The 25,732-nt window shown below is 34.6% G+C and overlaps 1 protein-coding gene across 8 annotated transcripts in view; it reads left to right on the forward strand.

Annotated features, from left to right (window-relative positions):
* MLIP (muscular LMNA interacting protein) overlaps nucleotides 1-25,732 on the forward strand; it is a 144,422-nt gene that overhangs the window by 69,671 nt on the left and 49,019 nt on the right. For all 8 annotated transcript variants that reach the window (XM_008071290.1, XM_008071293.1, XM_008071294.1 and 5 more), the window contains 2 exons: nucleotides 1,228-1,272; nucleotides 12,793-12,921. In XM_008071290.1, the coding sequence (XP_008069481.1) occupies nucleotides 1,228-1,272; nucleotides 12,793-12,921 (174 nt within the window). The remainder of the gene's footprint in view (nucleotides 1-1,227; nucleotides 1,273-12,792; nucleotides 12,922-25,732) is intronic.

A 25,732-nucleotide genomic window follows, 5' to 3' on the forward strand; every position in this document is an offset into this window, starting at 1 on the left:
CTGGAACAGCTTCTTCAAAAGGCAGAGAGATGATATCATCCTAGGATTCTATGTCCAGTTGAACTCTCTTTCAAGAATGAGAGCAAAACAGAAACATTTTTAGTCATGCACAAGATAGTAAGGTCTGAAAAAACTCACAAAACATTTGGTAAGAAGAAAACTAAGTCCCTGCACTTTGGGAGGCCAAGGCGGGTGGATTGCTTAAATCCAGGAGTACGGAACCAGCCTGGGCAACATAGCGAAATCTCGTCTCTAGGAAAAATGAAAAATATAGTTGGGCATGGTAGCGTGTCCCCATAGTCCCAGCTACTCAGTATGCTGAGTAGGTTCACCTAAGCCCAAGGAGGTCAAGGCTTCTGTGAGCTGTGATCGTGGTGTTCATGCCACTTGTACTCCAGCCTGGGCCACAGAGTGAGATCCAGATTCAGGAAGGAGAAGAAGAAAACTAAGGGGAGAGAGGGTGGGTAATAATAGGTTACTAATCAACATAAAGTTTCAATTAAACAAGATGAATATATTTTAGAGGTCTGCTGTACAAAATTGTATTTATATGCAATAATGCTGTGTTGTGAACTTAAAAATGTATTGAGTATAAACTTAATGTTAGATGCACTTACCACAATAAGATAAGATTTTAAAAAAGAAAAGAAACAAAATCTTAATGAAAGAAATGAAATACAGGAAACAATGATGAAGAAACAATATTAATCTACTATTTAATTTAGACAATTATAAAAACCAAATCATTTTACTTCCAAATCACAAAAATTTTGCTATGCTTTTCTTTTTATATCATTACTTCAAGAAAATATCTGTTATTTGTTTTAATGTGCTGTGAATAAATATAAATATCAACAATGCTGATATGTTTAAGTAAAATGTAGGACATACAAAGAATAAAATATGATGTAACTTTGAGGAATTTTTGATGTTGTGTTATAATTCTTATGTTAAGAAAATAAGAGAAAAAGCAACTATAAAACATCATATGCATAGTTATGTGAGCTGAATAGAATGCATAGGAAAAATATAAGGCAATATACAAAAAATGTTTAAAATAATTTTTATGGTGGCGTGATGTTATTTTTCCTTTTAATCTATACTTTTCAACAACCTGTAATAAAACATATTGCTTTTATAATAAAAGAACTTCAAAATATTTAAGACATAAATATACTTTCTAAATTATGAATTTTACTAAATAGCCACCATGTTTATATGTTGCAGGCCAATCTCTCTTCACCATCACCTACAGTATCTGAAAGTCAACTGGTATGTATCTCCTTACTAACTCACAGATCTGCTTCTGCAAATTCTTTTTTTTTTTTTTTTTTTTTTTGAGTTGGAGTCTCACTCTGTCGCCCAGACTGGAGTGCAGTGGCACGCTCCTGGTCATCGCCTCGACCTGCTGGACTCCAGCGATATTTTCGCCTCAGCCTTCCAAGTAGCCTGAACTACAAGTGTGCACTACCACGCCCGGTTAATTTTTGATTTATTGTAGAGACGAGGCTTCGCCAAGTTTCCTTGAACCCGCAGGCTCAGGCCATCCACTTGCCTCAGCCTCCCAAAGTGCTGGGATTACAGGTTGAGCCACCAAGCCCGGCCTACTTCTGCAAATTCTGATCTCTCAAGACAGCTTTATCTAAGCAAAAGCAAAAAAATTTTCTACATATAAGTATTCACTTACTTGTCTAATAAAAGTTTACTGACATTTTACTAAAACTTTATGGTGGTTGTTTTGCAGGTGGTAAACGTGCATAAAACCATACATAGACCCTACTTGCCAGTAACTTACTAGTATTCTAATAGTTGCATTAGAAGACACTGGTGAAGTCAGAAGAAAGATGCTATTGGAACTTAGAGAAGGAAACTCACTTGTGGAGGGAAAGATCCTTTGAAAAGGGTTCAAGGAGAAGGTCATGATTAATAATGTAGGGTAGTTTCTGGATTTGAGGAAAAGAGACAGGAGACATTTCACATAGAAAAATTAGCATGTGAATGGTCTGAGCAATAGGAATATAATGTGAATGACACATGCAAGCCCTACATGTCATTTTAAATGTTCTAGTAGCCATGGTAAAAAGAATAAAATGAAACAAATAGCGTTAATTTTAATTACATATTTTATTTAATGCTAGATAAATATTATTTCAACTGATAATCAGTATAAAATTGAGATTTTTTTTGCATTCTTTTTTTGTGTAAACACTTTACTTTGTATATTACACTTACAGCAAATCTCAATTCAGACTAGTTACAAAGACTCCATAGTGGAGTTAGTGACGGCATTGGACAGCACAGTTCCAGACTCTAAAATCTGTTATTTGTAGATGAAATTTAATGAATTTGTATAATTATTTTTATAATGCCTTGTATTATAGTGGTTGGCAAATTAAAACCATGAAATAGGTTTCCTAGATATCACCGGGTGAGATTTTCTTTATATCTTTGAATGTTTATTGTCCAAGATTATAAACACCTGAACATTAGACACCTTCAGAAAAAATTAATGGAAATTTCTAGTAAAGCATTCTGAGACATTAAGAAGATAAAGTCACTGTTTAATACTCATTTCTTTCCCTTTGTAAGCAATTGTTTTGGTGTTCACAGCTAACCGTTCATCTTGTCATTATCATACCAAAAAAGACAACAATATATTTGTTATACTGAAAAATCATAAAAAGCACAGCTTGATTTTTAAAAAATATCTTTACTCAATCAAACCACTTGGTGTTTATACATACTGGTGTTTATACCTACTGGTGTGTTTGTGTATGTACGTGTGCAGTTTTAGTGTCAACTGGTTTCATATACAGGGGAGCAGTATAGTATACTTGAAAGAATGCTGAAATGATTGTCAGAAGACCCACCCTATCCTTCCTGCTCTGACATTAACTAATGGGCTGATAGTAGGTGAGTAAGTCAAAAGTCTGAGAGTCTGGGTTTCAGTTTCTTAATTGAGCCATGAGAGCATTCTATTATGTAATTTCCAAGTCCCTTCAGGGCTGTGAATTTGTGGGTACTAAGTCAGTGAAGATGAAGGAATTGCCATAGAAACAAGCACTGCACTAACACAATGAAGTTGAACAGTTTCCCACTTTAGATATGGAAGTATTGCAACTATTTTAATATTTATAATAATGATATATTTGTTCCTTGAGAGTAATGTATGGAAATCAAGAATGTCTTGAATATTCGCATATATAATTTCACTCAACATGGCATACGGAATACAGATTTTAGATGTTGGTTGACTGTATATATATGTCTGGATATTCTATATATATCATTCTTGGCTTAATATTTAAATAAATTATTTCAAAAAGGTAATTATATATAATTATTTTATAAAATTAGATGCAATAAAAACATCTCATTGTGAATGCAATAAAAACATCTTTTCCCTCCAATAAAACAGTCTTATGTTTGTGTTCTCTAGGGGGAAAAATACAAAACATTGCTTTGATTGACTCTGATAATAATTTCTTTGCATTTACTTTAGACCTTTTCTCTAAGGAGTTCAAGGCATTTCTTAACCAAATTTTAAATTAAGTTTTAATCTCAGAATGCTCTTGAGATGTAGGTAGGTTTGTGAAGGGATTATTATCAGTAAGCATATCACATAACATATGAACATCTCTTGAATTGGTATAATTATTCAATTCAATCACTTTGATTTCTATTTTATGACATTAACCCCGTATTTACACTAGCTGAGAGTGGAATAAATCAGAGTGGAAGTAATTATATGCAAGAGATGTTATATGGCATGTGCTTCTTTAAGAATTTAGGATATTCACTCTTAAATGGTATAATTTATGAATAAAGTTATAAGTTTTCATGTTTATTAATGAATTTCCAATATTTGCCATCATGAGCTTTTTTTGGGCTTAAATTCTGGGTAATATGAGTAAATAAGAATACCTTTGAAAAACAAGAATGATATATGTATGTGTTTATAACATACACACACATAAAGATGCCATATAATGGATAATTCTGATCATCTTTGTTTACATGCATATATATGTATGACTATAGCACACATACAAAAATTAATAGGAATGTATGATATTTTATAGTTAAATTATACACATAAACATTATATGTTTTGTATAAAATAAACAGTTAATAGTTAAAAGTATTTGACAACTATTTTAGGGAGTAAATGTAGTAAATTGGCTGAAGAGAAAGTATATGACAAATTGCTATGGTGCACAAGCTTCATGCAAATTTCAAATTGCTTTTGAACTTTGAGTTTTAAAAAATACATCATTTTCTCTTGCTTTAAAATTTTTAACTTGACTTACCTGTTTGCTTGTGTTCATGGCAACTGTACCAATTCAACATTACAAATTAAAAAAGAGATAGGACCATGATCCTTACTCTTAAAATATTCCCATTGTTTACAATGGAAGCCAAGTGAATTATGCCTAAGCTTGGGAGACAATTTTGGAAGTTCATACGATGCCAGCTCGCCAGTTTTAGTTTTTCTTCTGTTGAACAGCATTGCAGTAGATCAGAATTGGAAAAGAACTTAGAGAAGAGGGCATTGGAAATACCCACCTATAAACTGGAGATTGAAATCACCGCTCCGTCAACTTGAGGGGGTTATTTTAAGGCTCACCTCACAATATGTGAGGTTGTCAGTGTGGTCCTGTAGACAGGGGAGGTATTATTGTTGAAAACAAAATCTCTGAATAATGAAGAAGTAATATGAACAGCCGTTTTGACAAAGAAACGAAGGCTCACAGAGTTTAGATATATTATCTAAGATCACAGTGTTAGTATTCATCCTTGTTCTGTGTAGCTTTCAAGAAGAAATCATTGTTATTGACTTTAGATAATTCAAGGAGAACAACAAAATATTGATGACAAAGTTGGGAAACTAGACCTCTGTGGAAGTAATTCTTTCATTGGCATCTTCGGTGTCTGGCTGTCTGGTATTTTTGCACTGCCTACAAAATATGAGTACTTACTGAAGAGGAGGCTGGGTAGAGTCAGTCAAGAGTGTTGAAGTTTCCATACCTGTGGGTAGCCCTTCTCCTAGCAAATTAAAAGGAGCAAGAGGAAAGGAAAGATCCAGAATCTAGGTTCACCTTCACAAAGCCTTTCCAGTTCTTGAGCCAAATTATCACAAAGGCTGGCAGGATTTCTTTTCTCTACATAAGAAAACAAGTTAGGCTCCACAAGATGGGTAAGTCGTGGTCTTCCTTGGCACTAGGGGAACCTGGTTTAAATGACATTTGGCATTTGCTTTTGAAACATCATGCCATTACAAAACGTTCAGTGTTATCCAGGATGGAATACCGAATCTAGAGAGGACAAAACAATAGATTTTAAAAATAAGCCACATGGTTGTATACAGGTAAAAGCAAAATGCAACTTACTGGAACACTATAAAGAAGAGTGCTTAAACTTTCAGATACTTTGTTCCAGTTCTGAATGCCAGCTGATGTGTCCCGCTTTAGTGGTGTATGACTCATCTTACTGAGGGCCCTTGAAGTCTCTCTGTTGTTCAGAAAATGCAGCCCTGAAAGCTTTTGTGTACAACTGATGTCTTCTTCAAGCTCAAAGGCAGTTTCTCCTTGACCAGTTTTTCCTTGACATAACATACTTAAGTGCTACGGCATTGATCATGTACGCCTCCTCAGGTCTGAGTCATGCTATTGTTGTTTCTTTAACCACTGAAATATTTCAATCTGGCCAATCTGTGCTGTATATGGTCCACAAAATGCTTCTTGAGCTATGGGATGTGGCCTATAATTATTGAAGTGCTATGTGTGTTTATTTTTATGCAATTATTATAATAATTATAAGACACTTTTTTGATAAATACATCGAGTAGGTACTTTTGTGAATAGTCTAGACAATTTAGAATCAACACTCCACATTTATAAATGCAAAGATACATATTCTGTTTTTCCTTTCAAATTTCTTTTATGCTGTTTTTGCTTTACAAAGTTCTATTCTACCTAATATCTCTTTCAATTCTCACAATCACTTTGTGATTTAGTATGGCAGGAATTGTGATTTCTATTATTCAAATGGAAAACAGAAATTCAAAGATCTACAATACCATGTCAGCAGTCCGTGGGTAATAAATAGTATAAATATTGTTTTAGATTTTCCAGTCTTGGCGGCTTTACCCTATGCTATAGTGTCTTGAGATTTAAGACATTTGTTTGAGGTGGGAAACAATCTTAAGTATTTGCTTCAAACATATAATTTTTAAAAAAACATTAGATCCAATAAACATGTATTAAATGGATGAGTAAGTCAGATAAATAATATAGAAAATATTGTTTTTGTCCTCAATCGTTATTGGTAGAATGCTTTTGACTTTGTATAGATTTTTTGCCAGGGAAAGTCTAAAGGCAAAATACAAACGAAAACAAAGACAAAAGCATTGGCGAATGAAGACAAAATTGAAGCAAATGGCACTTTCGTAATCTCTTTGGATCCATCAAATTAGTAGAATTTCTAGCCAGACGCAGAATTTGCTAAATACTATTTTACTACTTTCTTGTTGTTTTGTTACCCAGCTTATCGCTCTAGAAAGATCAAAATAAACTCTTGAAAACTGGTGTTCTAGCCTTTACATTTGTTCCTGCAATACATCACCCCAGAGCTTCCTACTGTGGTCAAAGGCAATTGAAATAATCAATCTATTAAAGTTATTTATTTAAGAAAGATTTAAAAATCTTTTTTTAGAGGCCGTTATTTTAAAATATTGGTAATGGATACTCTAGGTTAGTTCTGGTAGTTAATCTTCAACTTTGATCTCCAGCCAGAGGCTGTACCAACTTGTCATAGAATTATGATTATAAGTTTCAAAGAAAAGAAACAGTATCTATTTTACAGTGCCCCAAGTGACAATGTTCAAATATAAATGTATACTTGATGGATTATAAACACAAATAAATAGCAGGCTTATACGTGTCTTATAGTTCATTGAAACCTGTCACTAGGCCTTGTGTACATCACATACTATATCCCTTGGACTTTTTCTCCCCTCAGAGTCCAACATTAGAGTCAGATGTCATCTCCTAAGCACCACCCTACACCTCACTCTTGAATTTTCTAAAAAAGATCACATCATTGTCTTTTGGTGTTAAGAGTTTTACCTCTTATCACCATGAGCAAATAGAAAGAACAGCAATTTTTTTTAAGCGAGAAGATTAAAACCTTGTAAAGTCTCTAAAGAAGTGGTCTCTGTCCTTCACTTTTTATACCCTCAAAAATTATAACTTTAACCTTCTATTCTTACCTCTGAAGGCAGAACTTATCAACCTTCTGGTCCTCTATTGGTAAAAGACCATGTGAATCTTGTATCCTGCAAAGTTTTCTCTTCCTGAGTTACTCTGTAAACAAAAAGTCAACTGATCCAGAAAAACTGATGGAAGACTCTAAGCAGTCAATCGATACCTCTTCCAGCCTCCATATTGAACTATAGCCAGCACACTGGGCTTCTGTCTGTCAAGTCACTTATTCATTCTGCACCATCTAGGTTCCAGGGACCATTCTGGGTGTTGGAGAGGTAAGACTGAACAAAATAAAGATCTATGGTTCACAGAGCTTAATCTCTAGTGGAGAAAGCAAGACAATAAACACATACACAGATGTTAGATAGAGATAAGTGCTGTGGAAAAAATAAGGTGAGTAATGGGGATGGAGATTGATATTTTATATGGACAGTTAGGAACAATATTTCTAATAAGGTGATGCTTAAACAGACTCGAAGAAGTGAAAACTAAATCCCTGGAAAGGAAGAAAAGAGTACCCGACAGAGAGAAGAGTGAGTACAAACTCCTGAAGGAGAGAGTATCATCAAGGATGAGCTAGGGTGGAGAGAATGAATGACTGGGAGAAAGGGACAGTAGTGGGAGATAAGATTTGAAAAAAAAAAAAAAAAGAGTTACTAGTTAGGGGTAGAAAATATCAGGTCATGTAGAACCCTGTAGGAATTTCCTTGTTGGCTTTTCAAAAGTTTGGGATTTTGAGTGAGAAGCTGAGGCATTAAAGAGCCTTAAGAGTTGATGTGGAATTCAGTGACTCACTTAGGAGGTGAGTGACAAGACTTGATTTATACTGTGGTCATCCTGTGGTTTACTCACCTGGATTGTAAACTCTCTGACTCATTCCTGTCAATTTTGTAGTTCCTGACATAGTCTGGATCTCAGTGAGCAAAATAGCTCCAAAGAGCGTGTGATAGAGATGTGCTTCAGAGTTGCAAAACAGTTATTTGTCTTTAGGGCACTTTGAAAATGTCTTGTACCTAGTGTAAATCAGTTCTCAGTAAGTTTATCGTAATACGTTGATATTTTCCATTTGGAGAATCTTCTCATTATTCTTCCCGTTCCCTGCATGCTGGCTATGAGAATCATCACCTTTTTTATTTTTCCACTTAGACTGGAAAGAACATTATAAAATTGCTTTTCCTTGTATCATGGAGTGACATTTGTGTCTATCAGTCATGAATCTAGCTTTTGTATGGATTCTACAGCAGATAAAAATAAAACTATGGCCTTTTTGTTTAGTTTAGTTGCAATATTGCTGGACAGTGAAAATCTTCGAGTAGTTAACTTTTAGACTCCCCTAAACTGATAAATATAAATTCCTTTGTGTTTATTTGAACATAGTCTTAGCAAATAAAATTTGCCAGAATTAGAGAAGTTCTTTGAGACAACTTCTACTTGAAGTCCAAAGCTACAAAAAAGTCATGTAAATTAGAAATTAATAAAGGAGTTAAGTGTGGTGGTGTGTGCTTATAATCCCAGCAACTTGGCTGACAGAGGCAGGAGGATCCCTTGAGTTCAGGGATTTAAGCCCAGTCTAGGAAATACAATGAGACCCTTTCTCTTAAAAAAACAACTTAAAAAATTAGACGTTAATAAAGGACAGTCTGTTTTAAACATCCCCCCATTCAGTCTGGAGACAGGCAACCAAGGCTAAATAGACATCTGTGGGGTGGTAGACCAAGAAGGACTTATGTGGTTGGTATATTTTAATGGGATGGGTCCTAGTTTAGTGTCTTTCCATTTTTAACATGAACACAGATCACTCACTGATTTGTTAAAATGCAGATTCTGATTCAGGAGGTCTGAGCTGGGACCTAAGCTTTGTTATACCTAATAAGTTCTCAGATGATGCTGATATTGCTTATCTACAGACTTAATCATGAGTGTTAATGTTCTAGCAGACAACTTCCTACTTGGAGAGAGCCATTAGTTTACTTTGTGTTGCAATTTAATCTTTAGCATATATAGATTACATGACTGTTCGACACTGAGAAACAAAGTATTAGGAAGAACCAAGAGGAAGTCAAATAATATTCCAAAAAGGACTTATGTGTGCCAATAGCAGCATGCTAGTTGCTTCACATATGCTGTTTTATACTTTCTAAAAGGCACTTTGAGACCGTTGTTTGGATGATGAATTTGAATATGCAGAACTAAGCCTTTTGCAATAACTATGAGGTGTGATTTATGAGGGGGCAATTTAAGTGGTAAATGGTGTCGTTATCCATTATTAAAGGACATAGCCATGGATTAGAATTATAACCCTTCAACAAAAGTTCTAAACAAGTTGAACTTTTCTAAGGTTGTGTAGTCTGTTAATGGCATTATAAAAACTAAAATCTATGTCCGTGATGCTCTTCTCCTACCAATATTATGCTGCTTTATGGAAGTAAATTTTTATCCAAGTCCAGGGAGACATCAGTGTAAATTTTGATGTTTTGGCCACACAACCATGCAAATTAAGGAGAGAGAAAGAGAGAGAGAGAGAGAGAGAGAGAGAGAGAGAGAGAGAGAGAGAGAGTTTGTAGGAAGAGAGTGAGTGTGTGTGTGTGTGTGTGTGTGTGTGTGTTTGTAGGAAGAGGGTGAATGTATGGATATGTATATCCATCAGAAGCTGAAAACATTGTGACCTAAGTGTTCTGGAAATATCTGGAAGACAAGTGAAAGAAAAGTAAGATGACATAAAATGAGGTAAAAATGACCAAAATCAAAATGAGGCAGTTGACAGTAGAAATAAAATAGAAACAATAAATTTAAGAAAAATAAAAAATATTTTTAAAACTGGGACTTTTATTGATTGGACAGGGAAGTTATTCTCTCTCTATTTCTGGAATAGGCATAGAAGTAATTAAAATTACAGACTTGATGATCAGATCACACACATGGATTTAAACCTTGACTTTGCATATTAACTGCATGATTTTGGCATGTGACCTATTATCTTGAAACCTCCCAGAGCTTATAAGGAATTGATGAGATGATATACTAAAATATTCAGTATGATTCTTGGTTCTATATTAATAGAATATGAAATCAGGGTCTATGAGCTAATGATGGTGTCATTAGCTGTAATAGGACTTTAAGGATATTAATGATGATTTTGAGGAATATGAAAAGGCTATAAAGAAGTTACAGAGACTACTGTGTACATGTTTGTTGGAGTACTATATTTTGTGACGTATGCATGAGGTTCAGAATTGGGCCACTGGGTTAGATTTCCAACTGGACCTATACCGACAGTCAGTTGGGTTGGAAATTATGATTAAAAGTCATAGGACAGGAAGTATGAACAATATAAAAGGGAAATTATGTCTACTCTTCTTTTGCCTAGAGTCAGCTTCTATATCTATAAAATATGGACTACTGAGTAACAACAAATTAAGGTTTCAGGAGCAAAAAACAGGGCTAAGAAAAAAATGCAATAGATACAATGTAAGAATCAGCGAAACCATGTGAAGACCAAGTGAGCAAGACTCAGAGACTTCACACAGACCAAACCTGAAAACGCAGAGTCTAAGGAAAGAGCACTAGGAAAATCTGAGAGAAAAAATAGGGCAAAATCATTGTTGAATTTTCAGACAACCATCAATTCCAGAAAACTCATAGGAACTAAGGAGCAAAAAGACTGGTGGAGAAACAGATCTGAAGCAACAGTAACTGACTCTAATACTGAATGTATTTGATATCCAGCTAACCAGAGGTGTTTCTCTTCTGATGTCATACTGGAGGGGATTTATCCCAAGACTGATGATAAAAGGCTCCTGGCCAGGATATCCCCAAACATCTGCTTGTAGGCAATAAAGAGACCAGATAGTTTTGTTTCTCTGGCAGAAAGATTCTCCTACCACATCAAGTGCTCCTGGACAGATTTTGTCTCTGTTTTTGAGTCATTCTGCATACTAAACCAAGCTCAGGGCCTAAAGTCCCAAGTTGCTTTTAAACCTTGTAGCCCCTGAGCACTGGAGTTATGCTTATTTCCTGACTCAAAAAAAGGAGTAGAAGAGAAGGATAAGGTGCAGAGCTAAGAGAAGAAGGAAGGAAAAATGAAGCAGGAAGTCAAATGAAAAAGAGACAGAAGGTGTGGACAACTTAGGATCGTGGCCCAAATGCCAGGCCCTCCCTTGTTATAGTGGTTACAGAAATCAGGAACTGACTGGGCTTTGTTTTTGTGCTGCACTTACTAGAGGAATATTACCCTCTTATGCATACTCAGTGGCTTGACTTCATGCATAATTGGATGTTACTTGCTCATTTTTTTCCCCCTTGAGAGAAGTCAGAGAGATAAGTGGAAGATATTTCTCAGCCTGAGGAAGAAAGACTTTTCTCAATCTGTATTTCCCCAGTTGTCATATACATTAAAGACAACTGGGAAAATATCTATTGAAAAAAAGCATTGCGGAGTGACATTTATTCAAGACTCAAAATATATCAGGTGCTTTATAGAGCAGAGAGATAGATGTAGTCCCTTAAGGCTTAACTTGTGAGCATCAGCATTGACTGAGGAGAGCTAATTCACTATTTTTCGAAAGGAAATGGAGTTGAGAAGAATGATAGCAGCAAAATGCTTAACCAGACAGAATATCACAACTTTTTATCGAAATATTGTTTGGGAAGTTTTTGCAAACATATCAATCATTTTGTGACATTTTACAGTGTAAAAAGATTTTGGTGCTTGTGAAACATCATTTTGAAATTAGCCCAAATTAGAGTTCTTGCTCTTTGTCTCTTTTTGTCAAATCGATGTTGGGTACAAGTTTAAAAATCTTGAGTGACTGATATATTAACCAAAACTCTTTTGATTGTAAGTTACAAAAGTAAACCTGAGTTAGAAAAAAAGAGAAATCTAATTTTTTTTTTTAAAGGAAATCTTAGGGAATCTCAGGATGGGAAATCCAGTGAGGCCCTAAGAATGTTGTTTTGGGATTTGATTCTGAGAAGCCCTCAGGCGTCCCTTCTCTAGGCCTCCATGTTCTTTGCTCTGTTTTTCTTGATCTCAGCATATCTGCTTTTGAGGTCAATTTTTAGGGTTTTCCCACAGCTCCTACATGACATATTATAATTTCAATCTTCCAAAGTAACTGTAAAGCAGTTTAAATCCCTGTTTCACGTTCTCGGGAGAAAGAATCCATTTGTTACCACATCCCACCCTTTAAGTCAGAAAGCAGAAAGGAGATTCTTATTGATCAAATGAAATATTTGTTGACCAATGCACTAGCAAGAATATAACATGTTTGACTAGATAAATTTAAAAAATTTTGCATTTTTAATGCCACAATAGTAGATCTTTATGAATCCCTTGCTGTAATTGTTAACTTCAAACTAGAGTGACATTAGTTAAAATCATTCTATTTCTGGGCTATTTTTAAGCATTTGTGAAGTTATTTTATAAAATTGTGTGAGACTATTTGAACAAACTAACAATATACATATTTATTCATTCTGATAATGTTTATTTCTCTATTTGTTTGAAATTTATTTGACATTAATGAAGACCAAGCCTGGAGTAATTCGCCCAGTACCTGTAAAATCCAGAATACTACTGAAAAAAGAAGAAGAAGTCTATGAGCCCAATCCTTTCAGTAAATACCTGGAAGATAACAATGACCTCTTTTCTGAGCAGGTGAGAATATACATAAGAAAACATTTGATAATTTGATAAAAGACTATATAAAATATATCTGCCTCTATGATTATAGTATGTGTAAGAAAATGTTCATTTTCTTGGAGTACACTCGTTGATAAAAAGAGCATTTTGTGTAATAAACAGGAATTCTTAGATAATTCAAGGATGATATTTTGAAGTGTTTCATTTTTTTTTTCTGAAATTTTTCTACCTACTGCTTGTTTTCTTTTGGGGACTGAGGCATTACTCTCCATGGAGACGTCATGAAATCACTGATTGGATGAGTCATATAGATGTTGTATTCTTATTTCTAAAATCTTGCTTTCTTTTGAAGAGATGCAATATTTTGGATTTGATATATTAGAATAGAGGCCCTATCATTTGGATTCAAGTTAACATAGAGATGATATGATCTTCTAGGTTGAACAGGACTAGTAACAGAATTGGGCCTCAAGTCATTTTAAGGTTTGTTGTTCATTTTAAGATTTGTTTATATGTAAAAAATGTATATTATATTCCCCTTATATATGGAGGAGGTACAATGGAAAGCTGCCAATAGTACTTTATAAGATATTTGGGAAAAATATGAAAATATACATTTATGCAATATAAAACTTTATAAATAATAGCAGAAACTTTACATCTTTATTTGCCTTATTAAAATGCAACAAATAGGCATGGGCTATGTATGTTATATCTTAAATATTATTAACTGGAGAATAAATCATCCAGAAAACTGTCTGGATAAAATGAGGATATGTATGATCATCATATTTTACGATCTATAATAAAATATACTTGTAAATAAATATAAAGTGATATGCTCTTTTAAAATTTTAGTTTAAAAATGATAATAATATTCTTGAAAATATAAATTACATTTATAGTCACAAAACATAGGGGATATCTTATCAGCCACATTAGCTCTATAACCTGGGCAAATGGTTTCATCTTTCTAGGGTCAGTTTTTTTAATGTGTAGAATGAGTCATTCAGATAAGATACTTTTAAAAGATCCCTTAGGCTGATGACTTAAAATCTACAATAAACCCTAGTTTAATCTGAAACTTTCGTACAGCCTTGAAAACGTCATTAAAAATGCTTTCCTATGATTAATCATTGTTTTCATTTATTAAGAGGAAATGAAAATATTTTCTGTTGTTTATATATACTTTATTGGAGGGCTATATTTTTGGTAAGTATGAATTTCTTTGAAGGTAATAATATCATTCAAAATGATAATTAGAGGTAATTATTTTCATTTTTGCAAAATAAAATATAGTTCTCAAATTAAAATAAATAAACAATCTAATTGATGTATAAGGTTGAAGTTTAAATGACAATTTCTGCTAGGAAAGCATATTTTCAACATCATCAAAAACACTTATGAAATATTTATTGTTTGCATGACACTAATATTTTAGAGGTTAATGTGAAGTTTTAGACAGTATGGGATTATTATAAAATGTTTATAAAAATAATTTAGTGCTGAGAGGAAAACAAACTGCCAACAGTTAAAATAAATTTCACATATTGTCCATGAAACCTACATTTTCAAAATGTGATCTAATACTATAAAACAATAACTATTCTTTTGTGTGAGTATAATTTTAAATTTGTGCATTTTTCTCAAGCAAGCTATCTTGTAGAATATCAAATTAATCCACCCATAATTTATCATATGTACTGTCTTCTAAATGATAAATTGCATTTTTAAGTGCAGGAAATTCTTGCCATTTAAAGGAATTGCCATTTCTTTTCATTGCTTTTCCTAACTATAAAGTAAGTTTAAAACTCTGTTTATGTTACAACATAAATCTATTTTTTCCAAATACTTTGCTGAAAATTTGACCACTCTTGCAAATATTAAGTTACCACAGACATAATCTTATTTATATTTTCTTCCAACCAATTTATTCTTGTTTGTATCCCACTTGAATGTAGAATATGAGGAGTAATTGCAGTCAGCAAACTGTTAGAATGGAAAGAACCCTAGCATACTACTTAAAAGTGAATTTCAAATGTCCCCTGGTCTTTTTCATTGACCTTGAATGAGAGGGAAAAATACGATAGAAGCTTGCGGCTATGGCATACCTGGGAAACTGCATGTACTGTCAACTGGCCTTTTTATGTTAGCTCTAACTATCATCCCATTGTGTCCAGAATCTATAATGAAGCAGATACCAAAGACAGCTCACAAAGGTAGATGCTTAGATCTACTTAAAAACTAAATTGAATGATAACAATTTATAATCTCAACATTGCTACTTCATCAGAACCTCAATAGAAGAAAGCATACTCAAATTCAGTTCTAGCCACTATTTTGTTCTCTTGCATTGCTGCCACAGAATAAATTGAATGGTTTCAAACTCAGTTGATCTCACCCACCCATGTAATGGAAAATTCTTTAGCCAGACAGTTGGGCCAAATTGAAGCAGCTCACACTCACTAATCTGCCTTGTACTGGGGACAGTTCCACATGACGGGAGATGTTGGATGGGTCTGTTAAGTAAATAAATTTTTTCCTAGCAGTTTTACTGCCATAAAATATGATTTCAAAACTCTGTTACAAAATGCCAGACACTAAAGATGATGAGACCAGACAGAAATATATTTACTGTAGCTCAAAAAAAGTACAGCATGACAGCCTTTTGAACTGATCATGTACTGAAAAATTTGCCTGGAAACAGCCTCTGAGTACTAACAAGTTTGAAACCAAATGCATGGTTAAGTAACCAACACTTATTAACCAACAATTTTTACATCACAATGGCATAGACCAGGAAGCATCATTCTATATTGGAATTTTTTTTAAACAAAAACCCTTTAGAACAAAGATTATGCTTTTCTGAAATTGCTTTCCAATCCATTATTGTGTCAATTTGTGGTTCTTTTGAGTTATTACAAAATATACTCACATTCTAACATAAATTTATGGATTTAAAACTATGGTGATGTGCTTTGAGGAATATTTCTTGATAATTAAAGGTAGGGTTGGAAAATAAGTAGCAGAATTGATTGAATAAATGGGCATCTAGAAGACACAGAGGTTCAGAAAATAAATTTGCTGATGAGAATTAAGATACTGAAGAGTTGAATGAGCTTTAGTTTATTCTGGCTACTTATGAGTTTGCAAAAGATTATTTTCTGATCATTTTATGTATCTATTAGATAAAGATGATTTATTCACTGAAGGCCTTCAGTTTAATATCAAAAGCAATAACTAATTTCAGTTACATAAAGTGCAATGTAAAATGTTATCTCTCTTTCTTTATAAATTAATCATCCAATCCATAATATTGGATATGTTATTACTGTCTTAAAGCCCTAGAGAAGTGTATTTTAAAAACTTTTGGATAGAATTAAAGAGAGAATATAATTTTATCTGATGTTCCCAGAAATATATTCTTTATGAGAAATAATACTTTCCAGCATTATGGAATATGCCTTTAAAATTTTTTCTTCTAATCTGTTTTAATGAAAGAAAGAACATGTTTTTCTATAAAAATGACCATTTAGAGAAGTTCCTCCATATTACCTCAGAAAACATAAAAGGGTAGCTATAGGGAATTTTCTTCCTTGTAACATTTTTATTTTTTTTTCTTCTGATTTTTCTCACATGTCTGACTTGCCTCTTTTCTCTCCCAAATTCTCTGTTTGACATTCAACTTTGATGATTATGTGAGTGACTTTCAGATTTCTATCTGATGATTCATAAAGGTATATTTCAATTGTGATCTTCAACTTCCCTTTTTCATGTCACCCACATGTTGATTCTAAGAGCAAATACCTTTGTCATAAGTGAAACTGATAATATAACCTTTTATTCTGAGTGAACATTTGTTTCTTAATCAGAATGTCTCATGTTCTTCTGCCATAATATAATCTTTTATCATTGCAAACCTTTTATTAAGAAATATATTTTGGGTGAAATGTTTAAATGGATGTTTTTAGGTCTAGAAATGCTTAGGTGTCTTGCTAGATTGTTTTTAGGAGAGACAAACTAAAATTCCCTATAGTGATACATTTCTTAGGGAAGGTTAAAGAACAGAGACTTAGCTTCTCTAAGTTTTTTTGTTTTTGTTTTTGTAATGAGATCCTTGTGAGTTTTCCTCTACTTCTTCCTTCCTTCCTTTCTTCCTTCCTTCCCTCCTTCTTTCCTTCTGTATATAAGAGGTAATATATAATTTATCACAAACAGGTTATGGGCTACATGCAATAGATAATTTATCATCAACAAAATAAGCAATCTTTATTCAAGAAAGATTTGCCATTGCCATATTTAGAGCCTCTCATGCAAAGTTCACTCTCATTTTAAAATAAGGTCTTGCTAAAATATAATTTTAAAATTCTATATTGATTTTATCTGAAAAGTATTAAGCAACAGAATTTCAAAACAGGACACCATGTAGAAATAATTTTAATTATATCCAAAATAAGTGTTATTCTGAGATTAGAAAGTTACACTTTTTATTTGTTGGCAAGAAAAAAGATGCATTCTTGGGTTTTACTTCACTGAAGTCTCTATTTGAAACTTCTTGAACTTGAGTCAAGGTGAGCCTGTGTCTAGAACCGTAGGTGGTAACAGTCACATGCCTGTGGGAGTAGTTTTGTCTTATGGTACATAAAATCCCTTTTTTTAAAAAAATATTTTTTATTATGATGTTGTGGGGTACAATTAAGGGTTAGGTATACAATTACGTTCTATTCAGGCACCCTGTTGATAAGAGGTGTTTCCCCGTCCCCAGACAGATATTTGCTACTGTTAATCCCATCTCCCCCCCCCATAGTTTCCCAGTACCATCAGTCATTTTCTTATAGTATTACATTGGATGTTCAAGGTCCATTATATGAGTGAGAACATGTGATACTCGGATCTTTGTTTCTGTGAGAGGTCACTCAGTATTATAGACTCTAGTTCCATTCAGGTTGCTGCGAAATTCATGATTTTGTTCTTTTTTATGGCTGCATAGTATTCCATCAAGTATATGTACTACATTTTTTAAATCCAGTCCTCTTTTGATGGGCAGCCATAAAATACTTTTGGTAAAACCTGTGTACCTCTCCCAGGACACTGTCTACAATAATCCTCTCCTGCCCTTTCTATGCAGTTTTAATTCCACAATTTCTTTAATATAATTTGTGCAATTAATTGTTAATAAGTATACTTGGGAAATGCAACCAGAGTTAGGGGGTCATGATTTTCTTTTCTCAATTGAACTTTTTCTTTTTTCCACTCATGAGAAGTGGAATCAAAATAGACTGCATAGAGGAGGACATAGCAAAAATTGGAGGTATTTAAATATAAATTCTAAGATTGATGTGTGTAAACACATTTTATAGTCTCTAGACATTGGAAAGACTGGTACATAACTTTAAAATGTGTGTAAAAGTAGATAGATTTTGAATGGTGACATGTAAATGTCACAGCAAGATATGTAAGTTTGAAGATGAGTTTCAGAGTTGGGGACCTTCTCTTTCTCTATGTTCCAAGATATAATAACTTAAGGTAGATAATTTTAGCAGGGAAAACAATAAATCCAAATGAGAAGAGCTACCACAAGAATGCATAGAAGCAGAGAGCTAGAGGTGGTAATTAAATTACTTTTTGAATTCTATTTAAAAAAAAGATAGCTTGAGAAGTTCAGTCTGTGGAGAACAGGAATCTGGCTAGTGAAGCAGGTCATTTAAATAAATATATATATAATATGTATATTTGTTTCAAAGATTGTATGGAAAGAAAGATATGTAATAAGCTTATAAGAACAAAGTTGGTGATTCCTTAGGAATGAGAGAACCGGTAGGTTTTTATAGTTTTCGAAATAATGTTCTAATCTTCAAATATAGACATCCTAAGTGAACTTTAATCCATTGTAGCTCAGGCATCCAAATATCAATTTTCCTTATAAACCTTAAGATATTTAGTTTTTTAACCATGCTTTCTCTTGAAAATAATAAAAAACTACATTTAGTAAAAAACAAAGGAAAACAAAAAAACTGTTCAGAAACTGGAATGCCAGTTATCTTTATTTAATAAATTTGGGAGGCTTAGCATATTTTATCCACTCAAATAAAAAAGCAAGCTGGGCTCGGTGGCTCAGCCTGTAATTCCACGCCTTTGGGAAGCTGAGGTGAGTGGATTGTCTGAGCCCGCGGGTTCGAGACCTGCCTGGGCAGCGAGACCTCATCTCTACAATAAATCAAAAAAAAAAAAAAGCAACTTATATCATATTTGTTACATCAGGTAAGTTCAGCAAAATCAAGGTTTTTTAAAATCCATCTTAGACTTAGGTTTCCATGAATTGCATGTAATTGAAGGCTGGCCCATTTCAGGGTGTTGTTGAGTCAGGCTAGTTTCATCTCTCCAGGTTAGAAACTACATTCAGGTAGGATCTGATGACATTACTCATTCCGATGTATAATTGAACCAAAGGGAAACTAGGGCAGCTTGGTTTTGCAAAAAGAGCTCTGAAGCAGGGGCTCTGGCTGTGAGAGTGTGGTTAACCATCTCTATGCGGTGTATTTGTGAAATCTGAACCTCATCTGTAACATGAAAGGCTTAGATAAGATCAGTGGTTCTCAACAGGGGACAGTTTTACCCCAGACATTATTGGTTGTTAAGTCTGGGAAGTGGGGTACTACTAGTGTCTAGTAGGTGGAGGCCAGGAATGCTACTAAACATCCTACAATGCGTGATACGTTCCCTTACAACGAATCATTATTCAATCCCAAATGGCAATAATGTTGGGGTTTAGAAACCCTAGACTAGAGCATCTTTTGCTCCAACACTGTGACTAATGAAGTTCATTACTTTATCCCTGCTGAAGACAGTTCAGTTCAACCAGCATTGATTAGATGTCTTCTTTGTGTGTGTGTGTGTGTGTGTGTGTGTGTGTGTGTGTGTGTGTGTGTGTGTGTGTGTGTTTGAGTTGGCGTCTCACGCTGTCACCCAGACTGGAGTGCAGTGGCCGCTCCCGGCCACCGCGGCCTCGACCTGCTGGGCTCCGGCGATCCTTCCACCTCAGCCTTCCAAGTAGCCGGAATTACAGGCGTGCTCTACCACGTCCGGCTAATTTTTTGATTTATTGTAGAGATGAGGTCTCGCCTGCCCAGGCGGGTCTCGAACCCGCGGGCTCAGGCAATCCACTCACCTCAGCTTCCCAAAGGCGCGGGATTACAGGCTGAGCCACCGAGCCCGGCCTTTTTGTGTTTTAACAAGAACTTTTCCCTGTCTGATTTACAGAATAGAGGTACACCTTCCTCATATGTAATTCTTCACATTCCAAATACTGTCCCATGTACCCTCTATTCATAAAGATAGTCCTGTATGACGAGGGGTGTACATTTTCACTGATTCTGAAATATCAGCAAAATTATGACTTTGTCACTGTTCTAGATATGTCTCCCTTTTTATTATATTTTTTTCCAATTAGCTTTCAAGACAATAAACTGAAACAGGGATCCATCAGTCTTTTTGGCATTAGGGACCGGTTTCATGGAAGACACTTTTTCCATGAACCCGGGGCAGGGAGCAAGGGAGGTTTGGGGATGATTCAAGCACATAACATTTATTGTGCGCTTTGTTTCTACTATTATTACATTATAGTATATAATGTAATAACTATACAACTCACCATAAAAAAAGAGAGGCACAGACAGAAGTGGAAAATAAAATTATGGGCAGGCCTTGCATGGATAAAATAATTTTTGGATTCTGACTCAAAGCCTTGTATAGATGCAACTATACAACTGAAGTACATCAACTCATTTGCCACTCACTGAGAGGGTTTTGATATGAGTCTGCAAGCAATTGAGTTATTATGGTCTCTGTGCAGTCAAACCTCATTGCTAATGTTAGTCTGTATTTGCAGTCATTCCCCAGTGCTAGCATCACCCACCTCAGCTCCACCTCAGATCATCAGGCATTAGATTCTCTTAAGGAGTGCCAAACCTAGATCCCTTGCAAGAGCAGTTCACAATAGGGTTCATGCTCCTTATGAGACTCTAATGTTGTGTATCTGACAAAAAGTAGAGCTCAGGCAGTAATGAGAGTGATGGGCAGCAGCTGGAAATACAGATGGAGCTTTACTTGCTCACCTGACGCTTACTTCCTGCTGTGCAACCCAGTTCCTAACAGGCCACGGACCAGTACCAATCTGTGGCCTAGGGGCTGGGGACTCCTGAACTAAAAGATAAAATTTAGAGTCAAGCAATCTGTATAATAAACTCTTAAAATGCATTCTATTGAGTTAAATTATTTCTGATGCTGGATTTTTCCACTATTCCTGGAAATGGAATAGTTCTTTGCCTTTGTTGCCTTTGGCATAAAAAGTTTTTGAAAGTTTTTTGAAAAGTTTACTGAGTGTGGCCTTGTATCCTGAAAATCTGTGTTTATAACTTTAAATAGTATTGGAAACCTCCTGATAGTTGATGATTAGATGATTCAAAAAAGGAGAAGGGGAGCAAGTATTAGTTTGGTCATAAGTTTGGAGAGATGGAAAGTCTTCTTTATTGTTTAGATTAACCATGACAAATAATATTTGTCACCATAGAATTTACTATGATGTGTGTGTGTGTGTGTGTGTGTGTGCGCGCGCGCGCGTGTGTGTGCGCGTGCGCACGCACATGTGTGTATGTGTGCATGTATGCTTCTTCTCCCATTCCCCACTTTGGACTGGGCAATTTTGGGTAGACAATCTATTTTTATTTTGAATTTTTCCTTTTCTTTAAAAATCATTTCATATTTGTATTGAGAAATCATCAATGTAATTTATTGCTGCTATTTTCCTTTGAGTAACTATAATTATATTTTGCTTGCCTTAAATTAAAAACCCTAGGAGAGCTCATTTATTTTCAAAATTAAATATATGTGTGTTTCAACAAAAGACCCTTAAATACACACACATACATATTTTGCAGTCTTTTAAAGGTTCTAGTATTTGTCACTTAGGTTACTTTAAAAAAAAATCTATGCTGGCAAATTTATCAGCTATTTCTCTTGTAAATATTCTAGATAGGGAGGCTAAGTAGGCAACGTAAAATTTAAATGAAGGTATTTTTTATAATAATAGTGAAATGCCTTTGCAAGTCTATCCTGTTTGTGGATTTACCATCCCAGCATAAAGTGCCAAAGACACCATACTGTCATTCATTTATTTCATAATTATAAGACTCTGGGATAATCCTTGCAATAAACTTTGAGGATAATTTTTGCTTTTGAAATTATTCTCTGTGAAGTGAGATGGGACTGTGCAGCAGTTTCTGTATAAGAAACATAATTTAACTGTAGAACATCAACCTTTTTACTGAAAGCCCTTATTAAGACAATAATTGATTCAAAAGAACAAAATTTCAGTATATTAAAAATTATAAGATCATTTAACAACATACTATCCCATCTACATGAACAATATAAATGCTTCATTTAATGCATCTAATTATACACATTTTGTAACATGAAGAAGTCATATTGCAATATAAAGCATATTTGCACGTATATAATCTGCTCAGAATTTCAATAGCATAAAAGTGAATTTTTTCTTTTTAAATTCAAAGATATCTACATTATTTTAGATTCAACAACATAAGAATTAGCTGATATTTGTATAAAGGATATCTTAGTTTTAAAATGTTACACCAAAATAATGAAACCATGGTCTATTGCTACTTGTCTTAAAAAAGTTATTTAACAAAGTAATTTAACAAACATAGTTCCTGAAGTTAAGTATTGACTGCCATATGAATCAAGGGCATAGCCATTTATTTATTATGTGCTTTCCTCACAGTAAGTCACATATCTGCAGGCATCAGGGCATCAGGAAAGTAACAAATTTTTGAGCAACTTATCATATGTATCCATTTAGTATAATTTTTCCACTATTCCTGGAAATGGAATAGTTCTTATGTTCAGAGACTCTCTTATGGTTTTAAAATCCAACTAGTTTTCAAAAACCCCTTTTACTCTCAAAATGACATCTGTCAGAGTCTACACTCTCCTTTTGTAAAAAGCTTTCTACCTGGACACACTCCACAGCAGTTTCTAGTCTGTAATTTCCATACCACACGAGGCAAAGGAGAACTTGTGGATGTGGTTATTTCTTCCTGTCTTACTTGCGAATCTAGTAATTCCTTCTAGTCTCTGATTTTCCAAATTTGTCAGGGATCGTTTAAATCACCACCGCTTCCACCCCAGGACCCAGCTTGGTTCTGACACTGGAGACCAGAGACTTTTCTTAGTCAGACTGAGGCTTCTGATCTTGTTCTTCCTGTTGCCTCCGTCATTCTCCTCTCAATCCAAGCACAGTTCGCACATTCTCACCCTGATTAATTATGTTCTTTTTCAGGGTTTTGATGTTCCAGGTTCCAGGTTTTTGAAACCCGAAAGCTTTCTCTCTCCAAATACTAACTCTGCCATGGGTTTCCAAAATGTTTTGATACTCACAATTCAAAAAAACGACTTCTTCCTTTATCTTTGCAATTCTGCTTTCACTTTCCTACCCAGAGACTTGAAGATGAGATTAATCCTTAGCTGGGTTGGTGGTAGGAGCCACAGAGCACAGAACCATAACAAAAAGAGATCTGGAAAACATTCCCAAGTATGTGGTCTCTGTGATGCTGAGTAGCGCTGTGGTTCTATTATGAATGGTGTGGCTACTTTTCTTGTACTTCTCTTTCCTCTACATTTAATAGTCAACTATAGGACATTTGTGCCAGTCCCTGTGATAAACCTGGGTGATCCCACAGGCAAGAAAGCAGACAATATCCCTGTCTCATAGAGCTTAGATTCTAGTGAGTTCTAAATATTCTGGACCTTGGTTTCTGTCTCTTTCCTTCTCTTCTGTAACCCTTTCTGTACCCTGTGTACTTCCTCAGTGTAATGTGTCCTTTTCACACTTGGGCTGCACATTCTATGGCCTCCTACTGCCAAGAGAGGTGACTTGCCTGATCCTTTGGTCTTCTGACCATTAAAGGCTGTCCTGGCTGCTAGTTACTACAACCCTTGAGTTACTTGATTCTGGAAAAAAGGAGAAAGATGATGATAGAATACAATAGCAAGAACATGGGCTCCGTGTGATTTTGGCAAATCGATCCTCACTGAACTTCAGTTTTATCTTAGAAAAACGGGGCTTCTGATCACCATTTCTAATGGAATCCATACTAATAGCCATACTAATATGTATTCATGATTTTTTAAAAAGAGCATCATTTATTTGTTTGTTTATTTATTTATATTTTAAAGATGTGGGGTACAATTCAGGGTTAAGTACATAAGTGGTCAACAAAGAGGCGAAGGTTGGGCCTCTCATTGGTCTTCACTTCACCTGGTTATGGAAAAAGTTTTTTTCTAGCTTTATTAGGGTATAATTGGCAAATACAAATTGTATATATTTAAGGTGAAAAATATGATGATTTTATATATGTATATGTTGTGTAATGACTACTGCAATAAAATTAGTCAATATATCTATTACCACAGATAATTACTCTGAGTATGTATATGGGAGAAAGGGTGAGGATACTTCAGATCTACTCTCTGTAAATTTCAAGGAAACAATACAACATTTTAAACTACGGTCATCATGCTGTACATTAGATCTCCAGAACTTATTCCTCTTATAGCAAAAAGTATATACCATTTAGCCGCCATCTTTCCATCTTCCCAGGGGCTATCCAGCCCTTGGAAACCACCATTCTACACTCTGCTTCTATAAGTTTGGCTATTTTAGATTCCTTTTTTTCTTTTTAATTTTAAAGATGTGGGGTACAATTCAGGGTTAGGTATACACGTGGCCATTGTATAGTTGAAGTTTGGGATCAGGTACCCTTATTGATGTTATGTGCTCCCCCCCACTTCCCCTGGCAGTGACCCATTACTGTCAATTCCTTTTATGCACATATAAATGAAATTATACAATATTTGTCTTTCGTTGACTGGCGTATTCCACTTAGCATAATATCCTTCCGAGTCACCCATGTTATTGAAATGGCAGGATTTCTCTTTTGTTTTTTAAGGCAGGATAATGTTCCATTGTTTAACACATTTTAAGAAATATGTTTTAAAAAATCCATTCATTCAACAGTCACTTTTCATGTCTAAGCTGTTGTAAATGATGCTGCAGTATTAAACGAAATACCCACTGTGAAAGGGACCTGAACACTTTAAAGAGAATGCAATTTTTAAACGTTTCCTGTTATTATCATTTCCTTTAGAATCACTGCAATTTTGGAAGAAAGAGGTTGACTTCCTGCTAAAGGATCAACCAAACATATTCTCCTCCTTCCTCCTTCTGTTATGAGAAATCACAGAAGCTTCTTTTCTATGCTACTTTCTGACTTCTTCCATTTAAATTCTCCTCTCCTCCAAATACATCCAGATGGGCAATGAAAGACAGAAACTATATGTATAGGAAAAAAACATAAAACTCAGCATTTTGGTGCTCTACTGCCCACTGTGATTGATTATGAAATATTGTCTCTTTCTAATCCTTTGAGCGTAACTCCATCAAACATATCCACATTGATCCATGCCATCTGCTCTGTGAAACTTGCTGTCAGACAACCATATAGTTTAAGCACTAAATTAACCACACTCTATGTTGGAAATTATGTTGTAATTATTATTTTTTAAACTTTTTTTTTGTACAGAGGATTCAAAATAGCTAAGCATATGCTAACTTTTTTCATACTTCACAAGTTCAACTTTTTTGGGTTCAAATCAGAATTCAAAATAAATGCATTGCTTTTAATGTGTCTGTTTCAAAATGCATATGCATTCTTCAAAATTAGGGCTTATAAGCAAGTAGTTATGC

This window comes from Carlito syrichta, unplaced genomic scaffold (assembly GCF_000164805.1).
Source record: "Carlito syrichta isolate Samal-C Ts95f unplaced genomic scaffold, Tarsius_syrichta-2.0.1 Scaffold314285, whole genome shotgun sequence".
In the NCBI taxonomy this organism is placed as follows: Eukaryota; Metazoa; Chordata; class Mammalia; order Primates; family Tarsiidae; genus Carlito; species Carlito syrichta.